The sequence below is a fragment of the Paralichthys olivaceus genome, chromosome 10 (assembly GCF_024713975.1).
Source record: "Paralichthys olivaceus isolate ysfri-2021 chromosome 10, ASM2471397v2, whole genome shotgun sequence".
In the NCBI taxonomy this organism is placed as follows: Eukaryota; Metazoa; Chordata; class Actinopteri; order Pleuronectiformes; family Paralichthyidae; genus Paralichthys; species Paralichthys olivaceus.
In genome coordinates, this window is record NC_091102.1 from 18,144,368 (window position 1) to 18,170,296 (window position 25,929).

The 25,929-nt window shown below is 38.6% G+C and overlaps 1 protein-coding gene across 6 annotated transcripts in view; it reads right to left on the minus strand.

Moving 5' to 3' along the window:
• ube2f (ubiquitin-conjugating enzyme E2F (putative)) overlaps positions 1–25,929 on the minus strand; it is a 32,916-nt gene that overhangs the window by 6,478 nt on the left and 509 nt on the right. For 2 of the 6 annotated variants that reach the window (XM_069532601.1, XM_069532602.1), the window contains exons 2-9: positions 24,093–24,272; positions 22,564–22,593; positions 20,597–20,662; positions 14,769–14,836; positions 11,573–11,643; positions 11,150–11,207; positions 6,368–6,400; positions 5,023–5,085 (exon numbers count right to left, since the gene is read on the minus strand). In XM_069532601.1, the coding sequence (XP_069388702.1) occupies positions 5,023–5,085; positions 6,368–6,400; positions 11,150–11,207; positions 11,573–11,643; positions 14,769–14,836; positions 20,597–20,662; positions 22,564–22,593; positions 24,093–24,207 (504 nt within the window). In that variant the 5' untranslated portion in view covers positions 24,208–24,272. Of the gene's footprint in view, positions 1–5,022; positions 5,086–6,367; positions 6,401–11,149; positions 11,208–11,572; positions 11,644–14,768; positions 14,837–20,596; positions 20,663–22,563; positions 22,594–24,092; positions 24,273–25,181; positions 25,528–25,929 lie in introns of those variants that run through there. The other 4 variants (XM_069532604.1, XM_069532605.1, XM_069532603.1 and 1 more) reach the window with 3 other exon arrangements.

Here is a 25,929-nt window from a genome sequence, read left to right on the forward strand (position 1 = left end):
TGCTGAAAAACGTATTACACAATTCTGAAGACTATACATATGTATGTAGTCATAACCTGTGAACCTAAAACTATTATCTGAACTGCAATGGTGAAAAGTAAGTGCAGGGATTTATTTTCTTGGACCGATTACAAGGTGGAAATGTTACCAACAGGAAGTGCTAGGAAGACCAGAAGTGTTCTTAAATTTCAGTTTTAGGGTCTCAACACCTCTGGAGTAGAGTGGACACCAAGTGTAAATGTGGAAAAGTAGTAGTGTGGCTGATCCATAGTTTCTAAAATAAAGCAGCGAGCTGGAGAACAGATGTGAAGAGGTTGATGTGACACAGAGTTAAATACATGCCTCGCTTTCTCCTCAATATGCATTGCTCTCTGTCAAAATGTGCATTAATAATACAATAGCCCCAGTCTTTCAAGGTAATTAATGTGGATTTGGATTGTCCACCACCTCATCAAATGATTGTTTTTGGTGTGGCCGCTTTATCTGGTGACAGCAAGTTAAGAAAAAGACTAATCTATAAAAACAAGAGAGGGAAATGCCCAGAATGAAGGACTCAAACATTCCCTGCACCTTCATTCACACTTAATTTTCATTACTATCACCTTCCTCCCTCTGACTAGTAATGAAGCAGAATGTACAGGTCATAATGAGCTCATAGCTACAACTGGACATTTAATTACAGCTCGCCAAAAACATCTGCTCAAATCCAACCAAGCTCAATAAAGAATTAATTCTGACTGCAAAAGAAAGGATACCTGATCTGTCGGGCTTCTGATTGCAGACCTTCTGTGACTGATGCACAACCTTGAGGCCTTTTCTACCTTTGGTGCTCTAAAGAATCCCATCAGGACCACAGCAACTGCTGATCATTGGCAGAAAGCTGATACTGTGTGTGTGTGTGTGTGTGTGTGTGTGTGTGTGTGTGTGTGTGTGTGTGTGTGTGTGTATGATTGACTATTGACTGAACAGGCTAAAATGCTACCCAGGGAAACAAGAGATTGAGTATGTAATAGATAGAAATGTGGACTCTCAAATTAATCAGCAATCAGTGATGTAGAAAATTGAGCATGCAGAGTGGAATCATGGACATGGACAAACCATCCGAGGTTCCATTCCACCGCTGTTTTGTCTATCAAAGAGGGACAGGTGGTCAATATCACATTATCGAACATTGCAAAAAATCATTTACAAAATGTCCCACATGCACAGGCAGTACAGACATTTGATTTTCTGTCCAAACACTGAGGTGTGTGTTTATGTGTGTATGATCTGTTCCGCACACATCTGCCATTTTATGGATATGACATTTAAATAATGGCACATGTGTTAATGCTGTCTGGTGTTGTGTTAAAAGGTAAGATGCACTTTGGTTCTCCCTGCTCACCAGTCTCTGCTGCCTATAAAAACTGTCCTGCACTACATTATGATTCTTTATAGGATATGTAACATTTTTTGGATTTTTGAAACACATTTTACTCTTTTCTGACACCTGGACCCGACACTTGGTCAGAGAAGTGCAGATATAAGATATATAAATATTATTATATATATTATTTGTTCGAGGCCATTGTAATTGGTGAGGTTGCATGGGACCTCCCTTTATTTCCCCCTACATATATGTAATTCATAACAATGTCCAAAGATAACTATGTTTTTCTTTTGCACAAACACAAACCTTGTGTCTTCATTTCAAACATGAAACCATCTGGCACAGTGCTTAACAGCGTGGCAACTAACAGCTAAACATTTGTCCGTGATATATCCTGCACTCCACCAAGCCTTCAGCTCATACCACCCTTACAGAGTTATGCAGCCTTACACGTGACAATAACATGTAGTATTATTAATTAATAATTAATTAATATAATTAATTATATCTTTGTCCCAATTCCATATCAATAGCTCTTTAGGCAGCAGCAGCTTCCGGGGTCTCTGGACTGAGTCCAGCAGCCGGTCTTGACTTGCCACAGCTCAATTACTGCAGGTCTCTTTTACAGTTTCAGAAGAAAAGCTGCAATCAGCATCACCACAGGGCAAGTGAAGAGCCCATTGCAAACCGAAGGTTTAGAATGGGCATCACACTACTTCTAATGCTATGGCAAGACCTGATCATGATTAAACTGTGTCTCTTGAGGAATTCAATTCTCTGTATTGATCAGCAGTCTCATGACACTTCAAACAAAACTGTGCTGTGGAAATAGAACAGACAAAGAGGGTGTAAGACAATAATATCAGAGGGTATTCTCTGATTTCAACATCACAGTGTTCAGTGTCCGCCACTTTGTCGTCTGTTACTTAAATTCACCATGAAGTGAATATGATGGCAGAAGTAAATAATCTGTGGCATTTAAATTGTTATACAAATATTAATTTAAACACAGCTCATGTTCCTTCAAGCTGATTAGCCCATTCCATATTAGTATCTGTGCAAGTACACAAAAAATCCACTCACAACTAACAATAGTGTAACACCTCAGTAACAAACTAACAATAGTGTAACAACTAACAATAGTGTAACACCTCAGTAACCAACTAACTATCCACATACCACAAACACTCCCTAAATAGCTCATGAGAGTGTTTCCTTTCAGCCACTTTATCCGGTAAATGTATTCAGCGAGCAGCCACAAAAGGAGTTCCACTCCAATAGCCTCAACACACACAAATACACGCATCCACATACATAAACATGGACGCATGCTGACACACAAACTCCCACGGATCCACCCACTTACAGCCGACGTTGATTACAGCAGCCTGACTCAGTGACTCAGTGGGAGCGGGTCATGGTTGGATGACTTTGTGTTTTCAGTTGCTCTGACTCCAGAGAACCACGACAGCAGAGTGAAGCAGCACCACGACTTCCAGAAAATGTATTTTTATGTTGCCAAAAGTGAAAAATACTCATATTTTATTTATGAATGTGGACTTTGCTAACTCAAAACTGTTTGTCTCTCCACAAGTGAGGAGTTTATTCTTGAGATTAATCCTTCACTTTAACACCTGCTTCAACAGCCTGACAAATGAAATGTCAAGCATTCTTCATAAGAGGGTTTTCCTCGTCATGCAAATTATTGTTTTCTCTTCCACAAGACCTCTCCGTGGTTGACAAGGTCATTTTGTCTTTTTCTAGTTTTCCTGTGCACACCTGCCTTCTTTAAAAAAATCTACCTTAGGTTCATGCCTCATTTTATATATCTTGTGACCTTCCTCACTTGCAGTTACCTATTCACCCCTCATAATGACGGACAGCTCTGCCGCAGTCTAAATGGCAGCTTTTAACTCTCAGATCCCATTCTGGTTTTGAACATCCGTCCTAAGTGATTCCATCACAAGTGGTCAGTGCTGAGTTTAGGTCTGATTGGACCAACATGCGTTCTGAATGCATCCTGTGATCTGTTCATTCAGACCACATTGGGAGGTGGTCTGGGACACATGTAGACACATTATTTCCCTGTGTGAATGCAAATGCATCCTGGGCCACATATAAAAGACCAACTACTCCAACTTTTTTATGCTTCAACACTGGTCACTACATATTGACTGATATTTTTCTTAAAGTGGTAAAATCTTTTGTCAAAGCTGCAGGCATTCATTCCTTCAGTCCCTGCTGCCTCCACTCGCTCTTTCTCTCTTTCGATCTCCATCTCTCACTCACATTCCTGAGATAATTAACTGTTCAATAAACACTCTCCTTATGCCCTCAGATTTCTGAGAGTCAAAGTTTCCGACTCAAAAATGTGAAATCTTTTATATTTGTTTTATAAAAGGCCCATTGACAATCTACTCCTACATCTGTGACAAGTGACGCATTCAAACAAGTATAACTCTGCCTAATACTGGAAATCATTTTTTGCAAACTCCCTCTGTCTATTTTCCCCTCTCAAAATAACACAGAAACAATTTTGCATCTACTAAGGGTCACATGGCAGCCATTATTACGCACTACTGGCTGTACCCCAGTGCATCATGGGAAAGTGTCTGTGCAAAGGGCCAAAGGACAAATATTGTACTTTAAAATGCTTTCAGCTCAACTCAACTCAGGCACAGCTATTCCCCCTGGTTAGCAGACTCCCTGCAGAGTTACATTAGTTTGTTTAGAAATCCAAGAAAGAAAATAATTGTAAGCAAACCAAAGAACATCAGTTTCTGAACACTATGACACAGTCTGGTGTACTAATACATAATTGAATGAAAGAGAGCTGAGGCACGAGATGGAAATTAATTGGTAATGAGAAGTCACATGAGGTGAGATAGTGGGAATAAATTCCAAACCAATAAGCCAGGGTGCCTATGTTTTAGAAACATTTTGAATATTTGATTTACTAAGAGGAAGTCTTCTATTCAAACACTTTCTCACAAACTCAACACTATCCTGCATGCCAGAAATATCGGTTGACAAGACCCTGGTCAGCTTCAGAGAATCCCAGAATTATATATAATCAATGTTAAAGTTCATACAAACAGCTGGCTTACAGGTGTGTATACATCCATTCAAAATAACCCACTAAGGAAAGAGTGCAAGGGTTGTGAGAACTAGAGAGACCCAGTTTAGTTTAGTTCTGATTTGACTTACAAATTGCAAAGCCTGCTGTCTGCTGCAGAGCCACTGAATTAAATAGTTGCACATGAATTCAGTGGCTTTTCTAATAACACCTGTTCTGTGCACACAGCTCTTGAATGCAACATCATTGCCATTCTCTGTTCGGAAAAAGGCTGCTATGTGGTTTTTGTTTTCGGACTGATTAAAGCTCTCTCGAGAGATTATCACATGATTTCCTCTACAAAGGCAAGTAGTGCACACACAGCGTCAGTGAAAGCTGCTGCAGCACTCGGATATCTGCCGGATATCAGCAGCAGGAAGGGTATGAGTACGATTATGGACACCGTAAGAAAGTTGGAGATACTTTGGGGAGAATTTACCAGTGAATAATCTGGATGTAAATGACTTGTCACTGTTTGTACTGAATCTACTTTTTGTCTGATGATGAAACAGAATTAAAGATGAGGTTTGAGTCTCACCTTGTCCCTCAGATGATGTTCTGCTGCATCAATGTTCAACGGGTCATCAAAGTTCAACAGGTCCTGCAGCAGAGGCAAGGAGGGAGAGGATGTGAAGAGAAACATGTACAGAGAGAAAAGGCCAGAATGTCTCAAAAGTTTAGTCATTTTACTGCAGAACTTTTCAAGGTTCAATACCTCCATCAATTGTGCTCATTTTTCCCCAATAACTGATAAAAGCTTGCCCATCAGCAATATTTACTAGCTGCAATGTCACCATGGATTTTGAGCTGCAACAAATAAAACAGCATAATTAAGCTGTTGCCTTAGAGATGTGCACAACAAGCAGAGTGTTAATAGAGATAACAGGGAAGATGGCCTGAGAGGTTATTTCCTGATTAGGAGAAAAGATTTAGGGCATAACCATGCGTCAATGCAGATTACCATCACCATTATCATCATGGAAACAGTGCTGACCTCAGGGTAAGTATAGATACTTGCAATTTAGTTGATGAGAAATTTAGTTTGCATTGAGGGAAATAATGACATTTTGGATTTCTAATCTGATTGCTTAGAGCTGCTTAATTGCTGCTTGCTTTGACATTAAAAAACAAAATGTTTAAAAAGTGTAACATACACTTACATTCATTAGATACTTAAAGTGAGGCTTATTTAATTTAAATAAGCATCTCAATGGTTGATTTTTTCCAGACATAAGCCTAAATCACATTTAAATTCTTTATTAAGTTCAGTCAAACTCTGCTCTGCACCACAAAGTGTTCTAAATAATGAAAAAAAAAAAAAAAAACTTGTCCAAAGACAGAAATTATGGTTTTCCTCTGCAGATTCAAAATGGCCCCTGTTAACCTAATTTGTGCTGGGCCTAATATCATTGTGAGCAACTTCAGAGCAACTTCAGTCGGTTCGATAATCAGGTAGGAACTGAAGAAACTTATCTCTGTGGAGTTTCCAAATTTAAACTACAAACTGGAAAAGTCTGCATATAAACAACATTTTTCAAAGGCTGCAACTAACTGTTGTTTCAATCATTGATTAGCCAATTTATTAGCTTGATTTTATATACAATGATGTCAATACAATAGTGAAAAATGATATCTTAAAGCCGAAGGTGACATTTTTAAGTTCTTGTTTTTTCTCATCAACCGTCTGAAACCAAAAACTTTTCCAGATTCATGTGATGATTATAACTTCAAGGGTAATTCAATGATCAAAATTTGAAACATTAAGTTTTACATTTTCCTCAATTTTGCACAAGCTACTAACTGTATGTGCTGTCCATTAAGCAGCGTTTGAATGAGTTTTCAACAACATAGTCATGTTAATGAGGCAGAAAAGCTGAACTTACAGTAAACAAGGAGTTCAATCCCCAGACAACGTCCTAGAAAAAGCAAATGAAAAAGAATTAATGTTCAAATGCTAGCAATCATATAAATCTCCATCAAAACACAATCTAATACAAATTTGATAATACACTGTTGTCACAAGGGAGCTCAGTTGAAGTCAATGAAACACTCAAACTGAATGCAGACAATAAAATGAATACAGCTGAAGCCGAGAACACTGTTCCATGATGTTCATATATGTACACAACCTTAAGTTAGAAATGTGAATCACTGCTAAAATAAAGCAATAGTGGCTGACCGAAGACAGAAAGAGCAACTATAATCATCACTGTATAAAACTCTATATCCACTTAATAATGTGAAAGCTTTTCCAGTGTCTCAGATTGTATGTGGAGTAACTAGATCCCTCTGCCATAACCTTAATGGGAATTGTTGAATTTCTACATTCCCCACAAAGCAACAGCACAAAACAAAAGAGGATTTCAAAATGTATCTCAGCATACAATCCATGAATCTGCTCTCAGTCGTGGGACTCTTTGAGGAACCACTGTAACATACACAAGGAGACTCCATATTGGGTCTGGCAATAGCTATAGGCTGTAGAGCCCAGTGCAGGGAAGAACAAAGGAAGCCTCACAATGATCTTTGTCACTGTAGCTTACCACTTTCATTATCCTCCTCCATTTACTTAAAGGAATAGTTTGAAAAATTAAATTATGAACAGCACTGACAGACTATAATAGAGTTTTGAATAATATAATAGCTTTATTTCACTGCACTCTGCTACTAAAAACTTTCAGCTGGTTTGCTGGTTGGCAATTTCAAGTAAATGCTTTCAGGCATTCTGTTGAATTATTCTTTATTACACACACAAATAGAGTATTTGTGCTGCAGATTTAATTGTAGACTGATACAATTGCCATTTTTTCCAATTGCAGTTTCAAGTCTTATTGGCTTATTTCAAGTCAGACTCTTGACTGAGCACTGAACACCTCAGTTTGAGCAGTTTCACTCATTATTTCTAGGATTGCACCTCACGATAATTTGGAGACTGCCATAGCAAAGGTTGTGAATATCTTTGTAAATCACAGCTTTTGACATACACCCCCCTCCCAAGCCTGCCTGCGGCCTGTCAAAACCACCAACAAGATTTGACCATATTTGGCCTACAGTCACTTTGTTGCCCATGAGAGTCCAGGCCCACCTCAGTCCTCAGCACTACACAACAACAATACCCACTTAAATGGCACTGATGTCCCAGGACTTTTTATGCTACTATCATTATTATTGTAGGTCCTCTCTATCTTAAAGGTACAGTGTGTAGAATATTGTGATATCTAGTGTTGAAATTTCATGTTGCAGCTGAACACCCCTCACCTCACCCTCTCCTTCCAAACATGAAAGAGAACCTGTGGTTCAGTTGTCCTAAAATCTCAAAAGGTGTTTAGTTTGTCCAGTCTGGCCTAATGTAAAAAACATGGCAGCCTCCGTAGAGAGGACCTCAATGTAAATATAAAGTATTTAAATATAAAGGACCTTTTCTGGGGTAAAGAAAACTGCAATTCATGCAATTTAGATGAAAACTAGTGAAAACATCATGAGGATTATTCTACATTAAATTTCTGCCAATAGATCCCTTTCACCTAATAAAACATATTTTCATCTTGTCCTTATGGATTTATTTCTTTCGACTGTAGCGATAAAACAAAAATGTAAAAGCATCAATACAACAGAAATCCCTTCAGGGATTTTTTTTGTGTTTTTTTACTGCATTTAGTGCCATAAACTATCCCAATGTGAAACTGTGCATTGTGATGAAATTTCCCTGTGAGGCATTAAAGTAATGGGATTTTATGTGAGACAGTGTGTGTGTGTGGGTTAAAGTACAGAAGAGTGGCGACCAGCAAACAGAGACAGCATCACCCACTCAAAACTAAAACAATCCTTTCTGACTCACAGCTTTTGGAGTTACTTTTTTCTCACACATTTCTGTGCACTTGCAATGACACTCGACGACACATGAACCCATTCCCAACCACTCTCACGCATAAGCACAAATTCACACTTACAATCAAGTAAACAGTGACAGACGACAAATAAAATGTATGAGAGGGATAGAGATGGGTGGTCACAAAAATGCAGAATTGCAAAAACAACATCTCTCTGAGCAACACAGAAGGTCACTGTAGGTTGAAATCTGAAACATGAATTATTTCAGATTATTTCTCTTTTAGTATATTTATGTACGAAAAGAAACAATGTTGTCCCTGACTTCCAGCTGGAAATCAGAGACAGAGGAGTTAAGTAGCCAGAATGTTGTGATTCAAATGACATCCAGAGCTTCTAGAGAACCAATTTGAGTTATCATTTGTTAATTTAAATAGATTTAAATCAAATGAAAATGGGTGGAATACACTTTTAATAAATGAATCTCCAGGCCTAATTCTGTAGCTGGCTGAACACTGCTGACGCCTATCTGAGTTTTTATACTGAGTTGTTACAGTGGCTTTAATTCATGTACGTGTGCAGTGAAACGTTGCACAGATGCATTCATGCCAATTACATGAAAGATACAATGCCGGAGAGCGTTTCCTGAGCGTGACTATGTGCTCAGTGGTTTTTATTGCTATAATGAACACAAACGCATGCCAAGATAAGCACTCACAATGTATGCAAAGCTTCTTTCCTTGCAGCGCTTTCTTATAGCGCCAAGGCCAGGGAAGAGAGGCTTTCACAACAAGAATACACAACTGAGGCTGAAAACACATTTATGTGCATTTCAGGAAAGGAATGGTTTAAAAACTATGAGAACTGATAAAGCAAATATCAGCAAAAGACAGCAGTACGTGAAGAATACTTATTATTTGACACTGTGTACATTTCAGTAGCAGGAAATGTCAGATGTATTTTAGTATTCCATGAAAGTCATCTGGAGAAGGTAAATGAAATATAAGGCTGTGTGGGAATAACTTTGTATGTACACAACCTCTGCACTTCAAATCTCACCATAAAAAAACAAGATAATCACACCTTGGCTACAAATGCAATCAATATACCTGTCACAACACATCACTGCAATGGCTGCATGAGCAGCACATGTTGCAGTAGAAGGAAAGGTATTCTCCAGCCCTCTCTTTAGTGGGCAATGCTACAGAACGAAATAAAAAACCTGCTAATCAAGAGATCGCTCTCTTGTTAAAATAATGTTTCCACTATTGATCAGTCAACCACCTCTGGTTTGATCTGAGCAGATTCTCACCAAAACCCGTAATGTGAAGGAGTGTCTTTGCCATGAGTCTGAGCACGTTTTTTGTTTGTGACTCAACTAAGTTAATAATTCAAACGGGAAAAGCCTTAAATATTCAATTTAATGCTGCTCTTTAATGGAGCAGTCTGAGAGAGAAGCTGAATCGTCCTCTATTTGACGTCTTTGTCAACTCGCAACTGGTCAGCAACAAGATATGCATTTGCCTGTTGAACAAAGTTGAACTCAACATGCATTCATGCATAATCCAATAATCCTCAGTTTTCATCATTACTGCAGCATTAATGCTGCATAAAATCTGAGGTTATAATAAGATCAAACTTTGAAACCTTTTAACCCTCAAGTGAAGAAAGAAAACTGTATTTATTTATATTTTTTCAAACATTTACAGAACAATCAATTGTATTAGTCTACAAAGCAATTCTGTTTAAATAAATGGCAAACAAATCATATTATTTTTTGCTAGTAACATGGATGAAAATGCAGTAACAGTTGTGCAGTGAAGAAAAAACATGTGACATCAACATGAGTTTAGTTGCATCAATTAAATGTCAGCAAATACATCCTCTGTCGCTGGCTGGGAAAAAATTGAACGCAATCATGCTGGTGCCGGATTTTTACTTTATGTTAGAATTAATAGATGTGACAAAATATTTGTTTCCTTCTCTGTGTATCATGTAATTACTATCACACAGAGCGTAATATACAGTATGTGCAAGACTCTGAACTTGTCAAGATGACACTGCAATAAAACTAAATTCATATAGCTTGACAATTTTCCATTAGGTGGAAAATGTTCTTCATTCTGTCGAGAACAACAGAAAATGGCTTCCTCTGAAGGCAGATTAAGAAGTATGTCAATGCTTGAAGCAAACAGAAAAAAATTAGAGAAAGGAGAGGAGTGGCCCTTATTGACACACATTTATCGAACCTTTGAAGCAGGAAGAGACCTCTCAAGGGAAAGACAGATCCTGACAATAATGTAAAGCACAGCCTTGGCAGTAAATCAAGAAAAAACCCTTTCCCTCCAATCCCAAAGGCAACTGCATTCACTTGCAGGATTATCTTTTTTTAATATATCAATATGTCAATATATAACAAAAGTTACAAGGTACTATATGGGTTAAAAATTAAAATTTTAAGGCACCAAATAGGAAACGGTTAAAAAGCAAACGGAGATCAGACAGCAGTAGAGCACAGACATGAATCATACACAAACCATATAACGTATTTCCTTAATGTAGGCCAACTATGAAATGTGGAGATCTGTTGGGTAACAGAATGGATGTAGGTGCCATAAAGAAAACAAACCCTCATTGAGAACATACACATTACACTAAAATACAGATTGTCCTCACATGGACAATTCATTTGACTTAAAATCTTTCAGCTAAAATCTTCCCCTCCCCCCAAACTTTAATACATTTGTAACATTCCCACATTTAAAAATGACCAAGGGGTTTCACAAAATAATGTGTTTTTAATAAAGGTGCATAATCTCTAATAAATGTAATACTACCTTTAATGTTCTAGTGGGGGCCCAGCCTGTACCATCAATAGAGTGTTCCCGCAGTAAGCTGTAGAAAAAAAACAACACATCGATTTACAATATTTTCATATCCTCTAAGACAGTTAGTGGCAGCTCATCATTACACTGTGTTTCTGCATATCTAAGCATATAAGATAATGTCAAAGGTCATGAGTTTCAAAATCAATGCTGGTGAAACCAGGAACAAACCGATATCATCTTTGAGAATGGCGACAAGGTTTAGGTGTTTCTTTCTGTGTAATACCTTCACCACACAAACACATCGATCTTTTACTTATCCAATCAATTTCTCAGCAGGGAGAATAGCGTCATAGAAATTAAAAATAAACAAGTTGTGATGAAGAGAAGAAGAAGAAGCTACTGGTCATGTCGAAGAGTAAAAAGCATAATTACCTCAAACAGATCTCTCCATTCTCTGTGATGTTAGGATGCCATATTCTGGTCAGACACCGCACTTTAGGAGGCTGGACGTTAATACAGAGAGAAAAGAAAGAAAAAAAAAAGAAAACAGTATTTATTTATGTTTTTTCAAACATTTACAGAACAATCAATTGTATTAGTCTACAAAGCCATTCTGTTTAAATAAATGGCAAACAAATCATATTATTTTTTGCTAGTAACATGGATGAAAATGCAGTAACAGTTGTGCAGTGAAGAAAAAACATTTGACATCAACATGAGTTTAGCTGCATCAATCAAATGTCAGCAAATACATCCTCTGTCGCTGGCTGGGAACAAATTGAACGCAATCATGCTGGTGCCAGATTTTTACTTTATGTTAGAATTAATAGATGTGACAAACTAAGAGGGAAAGACAATTGTTAACAATTTTTTTTAAATGAACAAATAGAAATAACCAGTATTTATTACTGCTTTACAAGCTGAGCATTCACCACCAGCCCTTCATCAGACGCCAGCATTAAAGTGTCATCACTGAGTAATTCATTCATATGTAGTGATAAACAATCAGTTCAGAAATATCCAGAGCCCTTCACCTCTCCAGTGACGAGAAGTGAAATCCTACTACTATAACACTGAAATCAAGTATCTGAATACTTTGTGATGCCTCTCTATAAAGATATTCTGCTGGTTTGTAAGCTTTTTTAATGCAGAACCCATTATGTACCAATTTTATTTAAACATTTGAGACAGCCCTTTTAAAATAGCAAAAAGCAAACATAAGATCATTCATGGGAAGTCCTTACTGACTCCCCTCATTAAACATTGATGAAATCTGTCAAGTCTAGTTTGGAATGTTTGAACTGCTACGCTCATAATTTGTAACGTTAACGTCTGTTAACATCAGCCTCTCATACCTCGATAGAGAAATGATTGGGCTTTTTTAAGACTCAGCTGAAATGGCATTTGTAGGGTCTTGTGTGTTAAGTGAATCTCTGCATTTTGCAACAGGGTTGTTTGAATGACATCGGGGTGAGCAGAGATTTTCTTTTCCATGCTAACAGAAGCCACACTGACTGCTAAAAAAATGACTGTAATCATGGAGATTAAGTAACTCCATTCTCTAGTTGCATAGGGGCTGTATCAGAGATGGAGAAAAAAAGGGGCAAGTACACCACATTAAAAAAATCAAGGAAGAAAGGGTCACATTTACGATATTCTATTTTCCATGTTCGTCAGATTGTTCACTTTCCAAAGGCTTTACATGGCTTCACACCTCAGTACCACCGAAACCTACAAACTCAAAGTAGCTGGTGATTAACCTATCTCCCTCCTTGTAAAAGACAACCTCCAGTAGATAGCAGCAAAAAAACAAAAAGCTGTAATATCATTGTCTGCAATCATCAAACAAGTCACCTTAACATGTGATAATCTCCCTACATTCCATTCCCTACTAGACATCAAAATACATGTGATAAGGTACAAGTATGGTGTTCATGAACAAAACAGCACTTGACATAAACTTAAAGTGCTCTTAAGTTGTGAGAAGCTGTCTCTAAAACCTGCTGCCACAATATTCCTTTGTCTGAGAGAACTGTGTCTTGAAGGAAATGATGTTGTCTAATGTGGGCTGAATTCTGCTATGTCCATTTGGTCCAAACTTTACCAGACACGGTTTTAAGAGGGGTTTCAGCTGCCCCATGTTTTGCCAATTACACTACATGTTTCATCCACTCCAATGGTCTCTAAGATGCTCCTTGTCTGGAACCACATTAGCTATTAGAGACCAAATGTGTTCATTCATTGCTTCTTGATCCTCACTGGACCTGGAAACCCTTCCTTTCCTCCATGTTGCAGGCAGTTCCAAAGCAAAGGAGAATGCAGGGACGTCTGAGGAGTGAAGACACACACTCTATTGCCATGTAGAGGACATTCAGCTCAATGCCATTATGTGTAAATAGTCATCATCAGATACACACGTCGCCTGAGATGACTTGTCAGAGAAAAGGCTAGAAAAATAATTCCATGTATCTCTGGATCTCTTGAATGAGAACGAATAAGACGTAAGATTGAAAATTGAGGAAAACATGGAGAGACTTAATGGAATTGAGATGTACCCAAAGACTGCAGCACTGTTAGGGTCAAGGGGAAAGGATCCCTCTGCAATTCTCAATAGATATGACAACCAATATTCCGCTTACTTAAAGCTTCTGAGTTTAAAAATGACTGATCAGGTTGAATAGATTCTACTTGTAACATTTCTTTTGAAAAATGTCATATAACAATGACACTAAACACACTTTTACTTTTGTCTGAATTGTAGGCATTCAATTCATCATGGTGACTCACAGTGTCTTTAGAAGGGCTTCTGTCCAGGAAATGAACGATAAACCCTGCGTGCAGAGGTGAAGCTGTGTGTGCAGGAACCATCTCTCATTACAGACAGTACAGCGAGCCACATCTTCAAATAATATCTTGATATTTTTAGCCTTGATAAAATGGCTTTACAAAAGGATTTTCGGAATCGGGACATTGAGGACGACTATTCGGTGATGACGACAAGTGAAACTCATCCTTTTTATCCTCAGGCTTAAGTCTTACACTGGTTTTGATCATTTATGTCTCCAGGGTAGAGGGTGATGAGCCCAGTTTGGTTTCATGCTGTCTGGAATTCTAATAGGGGCTTTTTGAAATTAGTGACTGGTTGTTAAAGGTAAATCAGTAAACAGAAAGGAAACTCAACTTATCAATGTCAGCTCAGATTAGCTCAAATTCGTTTAAAAGAGACAAGTTGTTGAGCCTGATGATGAAGCAGACAACACTGTTCCCGTCCACATTTTGAGATGTAGGGTCAATCAGATTGACAGCTGAGTGAAACCGACCGGCTTTGACCTCATTTAGTTCATCCAGAAAAGATAAGTGGAGATCGTGGTGAGATGGTTTCATAACAGCAGCGCTTAAGAGGCAATTACAGCTTCTCCTGAGTGAGGTTTTACAGCAATGCAGCTTTTATCTGTGACACTCATCCCACCGAGTAGTGAACATGAAGGCTCATAAACCTGGAACAGAGAACTCTAGGTGGACGGGCAATACTACTTTGTTTAGAGACTGCTTAAAACACAAAACAACAGGACAGAAGAAAAATGACCACAATCAAACATTCATACACAAAACACAGTGGACCACTCACCACCATGTTATAGGCTTCGGGAACGTTGATTTCAAACTGAAACCTTCCACTTTGGTAGTAACCTTCGTCTGGAGGAAAATGGACAAGGAAAGACAGAGGACAAGAGTTTTCAGCAATGTTGACACAACTATGTGTTTTATGACAAATTTCCCAGATTAAGCAGATTTTCACTTCAGTTATATTCCCCCACACATCAGTGGGGGAATATAAATATACATCTTCATATTTTTTATTTTTTGCAATATGCTTGATTATCATTGTCATTTTTTACGGAGCACTTTGTGTAGAGGCCGTCAGCACAGTGACTCGTTGAAATCAAGGTCTGGCTTGCATCTGAACTCAATGTAACAGAAGTCAGCAGAGATCGACTCGCTCAGCCGAAATCAATCAATCTGTACCAGGAGAATTAATGAGGATCAACTGGATGAATCGAACCTTCATCTTGAACGTGATCTCAAGGGAGTAGATACATGAATTGTGACCTTTCAGTGTCACCACGTTCAGTAGACCAAACATAGCCCTATTTTAATTCTAGCTTTAAATCTCATAATGCCCAATAACAGAACACAAACACACACATTTAAAAATTATGTTTCACTCTCTTTCTCATCCCCTCGGAGTACTCAAGCACAAAAGTTTGAGTTCAGGACTTTGTAATTGGGCGATCTAAACCCCACCTGATTCCCTTCAGTGTAACAAAGACGTACGATTTAATTAGACCGCACAAACGGTCTCTCCTGTATAATAAATGAGAAGAGAAAGAGGGAGCGGGACAGAGTGTGAAATAGAGAGATATATGTTTAAACAAATGTCAAGCGGAAAAAAAGAAAGAAAGACAGAAACAGCAATAGCATCAAGACCAGGGGATAATGATTACAGAGAGGACGAAACGACAAAAGGAGACAAAACAACAAATTATATGAGGGAGAGAAAAGCGGAAGACAAAGATCATCTACTGACTAACAGCTGCAGTCAGAGGTCATAAATAATTCATGTTGTCACTACACTGCAACAATCTGTCTTTACTGTCAGAAGACACTGGACACACACACGCACGCACGCACGCACAAAACCCTGAATCTTTATGCAAATAAATTCTGTCACTTTCAAATGACAGATAGACAGGTTGTGAAGTTGTTTAGAAGAAAACCTACAATGTTATCCCAAAATGTGAGAACTACACAAGTACACAAAAGGAGGAAAGAAGCACAACACAGCTTGTACTGCAACATGTACATCACAGCACCTCGTAGTTGCAGTAGATGTGAATTTTGCTTAGATGTCAATGTTTCCATGATTTCCATCCTACAGCCCTAACAGAACCACTTACAACAAGTAACCACTCTATGCATATCAGGCCGGGCTTCAAGAACCTGTTCCATTTGAGAACCAGTATCAAAATATCGGAATTGTTCACCTCCAAGCTTATAATCATTTCCCTTTATGATTCTGCTGTGCTTTTCTTAAAGTGCTCATTGCAATACAATGACGTCAAACACGTCTATTCTTTTATTATTCTATTGTTCACTTGCTACAAGCATACAAGCACCACAGCAATTTCCTGAATGGGATACCATATGTTTGACACTTCTCTGCTTCCTAACTGAGCAGCATATTAACAGACAGTTAATATATACGTTATAATAACAATAGCAACAGGGACAGCAGATTTTTATTAAGTAAACACTGGCACATCTTTTTACAATCAACTCCCATCCCTAAAACTTTAACACCTTTAACACTGATGTATACATTTAATGATTAAATTATTAAAAATGATTATAGTAAATTATTAAAATTACAACATTTAAATAATAAAATCCTCAATCTCAGGATTTTAAGAATCAAGATCATTAATAAAGATGTAATGAATTGGTAAACCTTTTTTAACCTATACATCTGATTAAATGGAGCTTTCCTATTACAAACAAACTTCACCAAGACAGGCCGTACTCTAAGGACCCTGACGTCAAACACAACAGCTTTTTGATCTCAACTGTCTGACTGAGGCAAAGAAATCCCATATAAAAAACATAACCCTCATTTAGATTAACTGGTAGATTCATTTGAGACTTCCCTGCAGGAAGGCAGAGTGATGCAGAGTGACAGGTACAAGGCTTAACTGGTGTTGACAGATAGTTCATGCTTGTGACAGAGCTTTGAAAGACTCATGTGCAAGCACAACCCAGGGAGACTGAATATCAGAAAAACCAAGCAGCCAAACAGTGTATCATGAAAATATGAGGTGATCATGGAAGTAAGAAAGTAGTTCAATAGGGAACTTCATTACTTTTTTTATCATTTTAATTCAATTTAAATTTGGTTTTATTTGCTCTTCAACACACATTTGTCTGCATGTATAATATTCTATCATATAATATGCTGTGCATGTCACTGTGGTGAAAACTAAAAGCTCAATGCCTTTCCCACAGCAGAAGACATTTTCACAAGAAATGATATAGTATAAAATAAGGCAGCAGAGCTTCTTCAGTATTAAATATTGTCTAACCACAAAGGTTTACTACATTCTGACTGTAACTTGAAGCTGTACACTACTTTGCAGAGTTGAACTTCTGATGAGCGTGCAGCCTCGTCTTGGCCGCCAACCAACAAAATAACAGGCTGTGGTTGTTTATCGCAAAACACCTCTCACTATTGCTGTTGGCGTAATCCTTTGTTTACCATGATTATCTGTGCAACAATTCTCAAGCAAGCACAAACAGTAGCATACAAACTGAATAACCGGTGCTTGCCATTAATTACAAATACTGTGATGGCCTCTTTCCCCCATAGAGACTCTCTCACACACACACACACACACACACACACACACACACACACACACACACACGATTGGCCTAGCTGTAAGAGTTTGGACTGGCCATCCCTCCACCAACTTTGGTGAATCCTGCTTACAAATAAATAAAGAAACCACAGGACAGACATGAGTTTAGAGATAAGCTCCCTGGTTGCTGTACTAAAGAAAGAGGAAAAATAATGGAAAGAAGCACTTCTGTAAGCCTTGATGTCAAGATGATTTTGTCGCACACTGGTTCAAGTATAAGGAATATTGGACAACCTGCATCCTGGGGCAAGTTCCCTTTGAATTTTATTTTCCTGCCTCACCACAATTACAATCTGTGTGGTAGAAATTGAAGATTCTATGTGGATAGTGTCTACTTTATAAACTGCTGTTTGCAAAGAAACTTTGGCAGCACAGGAAAGTAAAAATGAGACAACTACTACTTACTACTTTTCTTAACTTGAATACTTTATTTGTGCAATAGATACGAGGGAATGTAGTTACCAGATAAAAGTCTTAGTAAATTGAAACAGTATTTTCACAGAATTCTACTGTACGTGAATTATAGAGATTACCCACAAGAACGAAATTATTTTCTCTGGATCTGTCACTACATTTTCAGTAGAATGGTGTTTGTGTTAAGCAAACAATGACGATCGATGAACAGACATCACCTTCCCAACTTTAACTCGAGAGGAAACTGAACGTGGGCAGGAAAGAGAGTAAACAAAGGAGAAAAGAAATTGCAAAAAGAGAAAAGAGCATGTCAAAGGTAATGAAAAGGGGAGATGGATGTGTGTGGTGGTTGAGGAACGGTAGACACAGCCTTTTGAATAATTGACCAAGTCTTTCTCTGAGAACTCAATCTCCTTATCAACGGGTCTGAAAGAACATGACACCAAACCTTTGCTCTAATTGCTGATCTTTGCTTTTCTCTGCAGATTTTGCCGACAAAGGCCTTCGTGAGCTGTCCCAGAATCCGGGCGAGGGATGAATCACAGGCACCGGCGCTCGCACACGAGGCCGATCAAACGGATGCTGTCTCAAATTATCAAGGTGTCACATCATCATCTCGAAAATGTATGCCCGAAAGTTCTTACTGCATTCTAACTCTCATAACAAATTTAACTCAACAAATATATCTTTAGAACATTAGCAAGTATTAGGCACTGTAAATGTTTAGTCCTTAAAATGCAACTATTAAAAGTTTCAAGTAATTCAATAAAAATAACTGCAGAAATAAAGTGATCGTTTAAAATTAGCAGTTAGTATATCAAACAAAAACCTCCCATCATTTTGAGAAATATGATCATTTACATGTGTTGTCATACTAACATAGGACATTCATCCTTACTGTGCTTGCCGTAATTGCATGTGCACACAGTTGTCTGTACTATAAGATTAACATGATTATTACTTTATTAATTGGTTTAGATAATGTGGCTAAGCTGTTGTCTTTACTGTGTCTAAAAAGCAGAAAGAGTATAAAACTGAAAATTACAAACATTTAATGTTGATCTTTTGAGAGAAGCAGAAGATTCGGCATAATTTTCCTCAGCACATATCTGGTCCGGCGTCATCGAAGTTATTCATGAAAATATTCTCTACATGTTTCAACTGCACCCAATTACCAGCATCTAGCTTTGCTCCTTCCTTTCACACACTCGCGCACACTCGCGCGCGCACGCACACGCACACGCACACACGCACACACGCACACACACACACACACACACACAGCTTAATTTAAAGCATTGTCAAAAAAAGAGATGAAGATATATCGTCACATTTTACAAACAGGGGAAATGAGAAGGTGACATTGGGATTCAGCACAACGAGAACGTGTGGGTATGACAGATAGTGAGAAGGGAGCACGAGGTAAGAGAGCCTCCAGAGACCTGGGTAATTCCACACCAGTGTGTTTGGTTTGTACAATATTCGACAGGTAGCCCACTTAGCTTGGAACACTGCTGAGCAAGCAGATTGGATTTAGGGAATAATGACGGTGCAGAGGAAATGTAGAAATACAGAGAAGGCTTGGGTAGAATACTTCATGGGACAAACACAGGCTTAGGAACAAATTGCTAACATTTGCAGTCTACCACTCCATCATATACACGCAATATTCTAGACCCACCATAATTCGCTCACAGAAAAAGACCACATATTGTCTGGAAGATTGTGCAAAATGAGAAAGCAGTGGATTTGGTTGAATGTAGCAGGCTGCGGCTCTTCAGAGACGTGTATCACATTTGGTTGTGAATTTTCATTTTGATTTTTTCAATCTGGTAAATAGAGATAAACGATAAAGCTTATGTTTTCTGGCTTAACACATTCGTTCAGATGTTCTGGTTTCCATTCTTAGATTCAAAATTCACAGGACAAGGACATATATGATTTGTTTTTTTTTACTGTAAGTATCAAACAAATCAGGCCACTTGTCCACTGATCAAAAAAAAAACATCTGGCTTTTGTCTGCAATGGGAATGGCAACAATCAGCATTCATGCCAAATGACTCTGCAGTTGACAGGTTTCTATTGGCTCCAGCTTTGATAGGCAGAGATAGAATGAACACGCTAATTTCTCCTTCCTCTTTATTTTGGCAGTGTAGACGCTGCCAGCTTCACTTTTTCTGAGTGATTCTGGGCTTTGGTAAGTAAATAGCTATGAAGTTTGTGTACCTTCTGGTAGGTACTTCTTAGGGAACCAACGAGCAATAGTGATTTTTTTCTTTGTATCATGCAAAATGCAACACCGACAAGACAGCAAAGGGAGAGAGCCCCTCAGTTTCCGGAACGTTCAGGATGTCGACAATGACTCACCAGGGGAAAAAATAGAAAGGCCAACTCCTCTACTGGCAATGTGAAAGGAGTGATTAGCCATTTTTAGCCGGTTTAAAAATGGCATCAAGTGTTCCTAGTTTTTCTGCATCTCATGTAACAGGAGTAACTTTTAACTTGTCACATATTTAAATAAACAACATGGAAAAACAGGCAAAGATGGTGTTCTTGTTCATTTTCTTACCAGGAGACACGGCCAGCTGAAAATGATGCAGCTGGTCTTCATCGGGGAAACTGGCTTTGCATGTACCTGAACCAGAACAGATGGAGAGGGCGTGTCAATTGTTAGAGCAAAAGGATAAAGCACCTATAATAGAGTCTGCCATTAATTATAAGTACATGTTTTTATGTCCAATAATGGAATCCTAAATCAATGTTGTATTTTCATTCCATTCTCACTAACACTGTGTTCATACAGTCTGCACAGACTGTATGTATGAAACAGGCCTGCGGGAGTCCCTGTGGCACCACATTCCCCCCTGGTGTCCGAGGACATTCATTGCACTCCAGACGTCACTTTTTAATCTAAGTTCATGTGCAGAAACTTGTGTGAACTCAACAAAACATCACAGCAGCTCTTTTCAATGAAAAGCTCTCTTTTTTTCTAAATATGTTATGAATGTAAACATTAAATCTAACACAACACTACAGAGTTTAGTCTGAATGATCAGATAATCTTCTGTGGGTTGCATGTTAAATACACATGTAACACTCAACTCGTCATTCATGGTGCTCTTATCATGTCTAAGTTAATCTGTATTTTTTCAGACTCACTCCACTAAAATCATTGATCATTTATGATAACTTGGGCTGATAAAACGTGTTAATGTTTCTCCTCTTGATGGTGAAAAGCCTATATATCTAAATATAAATAACATCGGTCATTGCTTTGCACTTTCAATTCCCTTTTCTGATCGTCACCATTCCAAAACAATCCTCGGGATCTTCTCAGCTTTTGTTTTAAATAGACGTCCCACACTGGGTTCACAGCCTGAATTGGCAGACATCTAAATGTATGGCGAGTATGAAAAGCAAAAGACATCTTTACAGGCTGTTTCAGCATTGTGGGGTGATTTCTGAGTATTTTCCTAGTTCCACCCCCTTGTTCACATATTTCTTCACCCATTTGTTTGTATCAGTTCTGCGAGGATGTTAGGCAGTGACCTAGGAGCAACTCCCTTGTTTGTGTCCACAGTCCTCATAGTAACTAAATACCAACAGAGTTTATTTACCAATTTTGTGAAAATTAACACTGTTGAATTGCCTTTTTTCTGTATATAACATTTTCCCCAAGCAAATCAGTCAACTTTCTTACTTTCTAGTTTAACCTACATAAACCAGCTTCCATGGTCCTGACCTGAGAGGACAAACTCATTAGACCACAAACAAAACCAAGCAGCCAAAGCAATCATAATGGATTCTGCTCTCATGCATAACAATAACCTGATGACTGACTAATGAAGATCTGATATTCTGGGGTGTTAATTCTCAAAAACAGGAGCCAGCACTGAAATAAAAGTTTAGAGTGAAGTTTGTTGGAGCAAATCCTTCCCAGGATGGGTATGACAATTTTGACAAGCATGAAACTCATCAAAGCCCTGGAGCGTGTGTGTGTTTTTAATATTAAAGACTATGGCTCGTTTCCATCTTATTACAGCAAGATTAATGCAGCAGAGCTGGTGGGTCTGGATAAAAAATGAAAAACTGGAGAAATTATGCTTTAAAGACGATTTCCTACAGCAAAAATGAATGAGTCAATAATTTACACTGACCATACTTTAATAAATAACTTGATGTGTACAGGCTAAACATTCTATCAACAAACACTATTAAATATTACAATTGAAAAAAACGGACATATTCACATTTAATATTAAAGATAATCAGATTCAGGCTGAATAGCTTCATGTTATTGTTATGCAGTTTTAAGAACTATTAAAAATGACCTGCACCAGAGAACTATAGTAATGTTTGGTATATTAATTCTGTTAGTGAGCTGTAACACTTTAAGAAGTATTTACTCATAAAGATGTGGATCTGAATAAATGCTAATGTAAGCACAGGGAGGAGACAGAACAATAAATCCTAAAAAAGGAGTCTGACTCAACCCACTCAGTTACTGCAGTGCACAGAGGTGTGTGGTGTACTCACTGGGGAGGTTGGCTTCAAGTTCTGCAACTTCTGTTGAGAGAAAATGACAACGAAGATCGTGAGAGGAACCGAGGCAACATCAAAGATGCTAATGCACATAGTCACAGTTTGAGGCACTGTAATGATACCTGCTCAGCAAATTTCCTATGTGAGCAACGAATATTAAGTTTTAAAAATCTCCAGGAGGAAAAACAGATTAGAGGAGTTGAGGAGAGGGTTGTGTACCTGGTGTTGGGCGTGCATGGGTAAAGTTTTAAGTATAAGTTTAAGCTTTCTCAACATATTTCACTTTTGATTTGCATGAGCTGCTGGTTCAATGCCTTAGGTCTCCTAGTCTCTCCAGGAAAAAAAAAACTGGGGGGAAAAGAGGAAACGCCACAAACTACATATTTAATCAATGAGAAAATAGTTATCTCTATAGGGTGGGTTCAGCCTCTCTGGACAATCTATGTGGTGGTTCTAGCGTGTCGTCTTAATAACATCTGGTTTAATAAGGATATTTCTTTCCACTCATCCCATTTCACATGTAGGTCAGAACATAGTCATGTCCCTTGGAGTTAGTGGGGAGTTTTTACGAAGCTACTGTTTTCCCAAGAACAACTTGCTTTTATCAGAACAAGTGTTCTTGCGAAATTCTTCTAAAAGATCATCAATTAATTCAAGTGTCTCTGAGCAGTGAAACCTCGTCAAAACAATGTTCGCTGCACTTCTTTGCCTCAGTAGGACACACTTTACTTTTTCACGTTTTGCTATCTAAATTCTCTGAAAGCTAATGATCCGAAAGATTTGTTTTGTTAAAGAAGACAAAGATGACAAAATAACCAAGCTCCCTTGGTAAGAGCAGGAAACAGATGCATTAATACAATTCTTAATACGGAGCAGATTTAGTTTTATAATTACAAGCTATGTGGTTTTCTGTTTCCCACAACATCCATCTAGACATTAACTCTCTTACAAAACAAAGCCGCTTGTTGACTCACATTCTTTGACTTTTAAATTATATAAAACTCTTGCATCAAGCTGTAACCTTAATCAAACTGGTCAAAGCAATCTGGTAGCGTGCAAGTAAATGCACACACTATAGAAATAAAACCCAACCTGGAACATTACAGACAGTCTGAGATAAATGTAAACAGAAAATTGAGAACTCATTCAAATTTAAGGGAGAGAGCAGGCAGGTCTCTAAGAAGTCATGTTTCAAGGCAATAAGATGAAGCTATTAATAGGGACAGGGAGAAACAGGTGGATGAAGAAGAAGGAAGGAAGCAACAAAGACATTGAAATAGAAGGAAAAGCCCAAACATCCATGGAGGAAGAGGAACATGAAGAATTCATACAAAATTAATTCATGTCTGCCAAAGTTCTTTTGTGCGTCAGAGTTTGAATAAACCACGTTTAGTAGAATAACATTGTTAAAAAACACTGTCTGTCCTCAAATATTAAGACAGCTGGGATTGAATCGAGAACCCTGCGACCTTCAGAGGATAAGAAGTAAAGATATTGTATGGATAAAGAAATGAATAGTGTACCTTTGGTAAGGAGGCGGTCTCTGATCGAGACTCTGTGGGTGGAGTCGGAGGCTCCAGAGGCACGTCCAGTCTTTCCTCCATCCTCCCTCTTCAGTTTACTGGCCAATGTAAGCATGGCTACACTGTTGTGGTCTGCCTCGGTCTGCCCCACGCTGCTGCACTGCACTGCTGCTCAAATGCCTGACAATCACACAGATCAGATACAGAGTACATAGTTAATTGTATCATATGGCAGAAAAGAGGAGAAAGATATGTTTCATTAATGCAGCTACAAATGGATTTGTTGTGAGAGAGCCTGCGCTTTGACCAAAAAATACCTAATACTGGCAAATTTTGATTTAACTGTTGAATACAACTATATGTGTCATCTATGTGAGACACTGGTGATATGTCCAGGCTGCAGCTATTGATAAGGTATATGAAGAACAAACAGACATGTGTTAAGAGATAAATTATAGGTCAAAACTCTATTCTTCATAGAAATAACTGACATTTCCACATCAATTCATTAATATTCAACTGATCCAAAGCAACAGCAAAATAGCAGGAAAACAATAAGGTACTTCAACCCCATGCTCCTGCCAACTTTCCCAGTTCCCAATGCAGCTCCAGCAGGAAGCTGTTATCTATGTTATGACATTGTTAGGTTCATAGATGTAAACCTTTTGTCTTTACTTTCTCCAACATTCCAAAGACATGTAGCTTTATTGATAGATTATTGCCAACTCTAAATTGTCCATGGGTGTAAATACGAGTGGGAATAGTTGGTTGTCTCAGCCCTATGTTGGACTGGCAACCTGTCCAGGGTGTACCCCCCCCGCAACCCTCAATAGGATAAGCAGTGTTGCTAATGGATGAATCTGTGTCTTTGCTTTCATTCACTTGTTGAAGTGAGAGGTTCTAGTGCATTGTGGTAAATGGACTGCATTCTAGTCTCAGTGACCACTCAAAGGGCTTCATAATCACATACTCATTCATATAGTGCTTCTATATATAGCCACAGCTATCAGGGTTAATTTGGGGTTCAGCGTCTGGCCAAAGGCCACTTGAATTTGTGGAGTGTAAGGGCTAAGGGATCAAACCACTGACCTTTCGATTAGTGGATCGGACCACTGCTGCTCCTGAGCCAAAACTGCCCATTTAATTGTGGCCAGTCTGGCATTTATTCCAAATGCATATATAAAATTAGCATTCGAAATTTCTCGAGGAAGTCTTTTACCCCCTCTCTCAACAGGAGCTATTCACTGGTGTCTCTGTGCGTGTCCAGTCTGAGCGCGGCAGGGGCTCGAGTTGGGCCACAGCACAGGCAGAGGGGGAAGGTATCAGGTAACACCCGTGTCTCACTGACTCAACAGCCCACCTGCCTCGGCTGTCAATCACTGCAGCCTGGCATTGCTGGCTGACACACAGACTACCTGGATGTTAGTCACAGAGCTGCAGGGAGAGAGGGTCCTGCAGCAAAGACAGACGACAGAGCTGGCAGAGAAAATACCAACACTAAGGATGATGCACCGCCTGACAAATAGAGAACATACACATTGATCCTGTTGTGCAATTACACAGATATACAGTCCCTGATATAACCTCACAGGCACCCATGTGATTATATAAATATATATGCTTATTTACAACACAGCATATGGAGTGAGTTCAGCTGCTGGGCGTAGCCTGATTGCAAAATGATCTTTGTAACTCTCAACTAAGCTACTTAATTGACTTCAGTTAACTTCCGCAAACACAAATGTGTGTGTAGCTCTGATGGCATAAGACCTGTTGTGGTATTTAACAGCACTCTCACTTAGGACTCGCAGTCATGTAGATACTTTTCTGAGCCTCG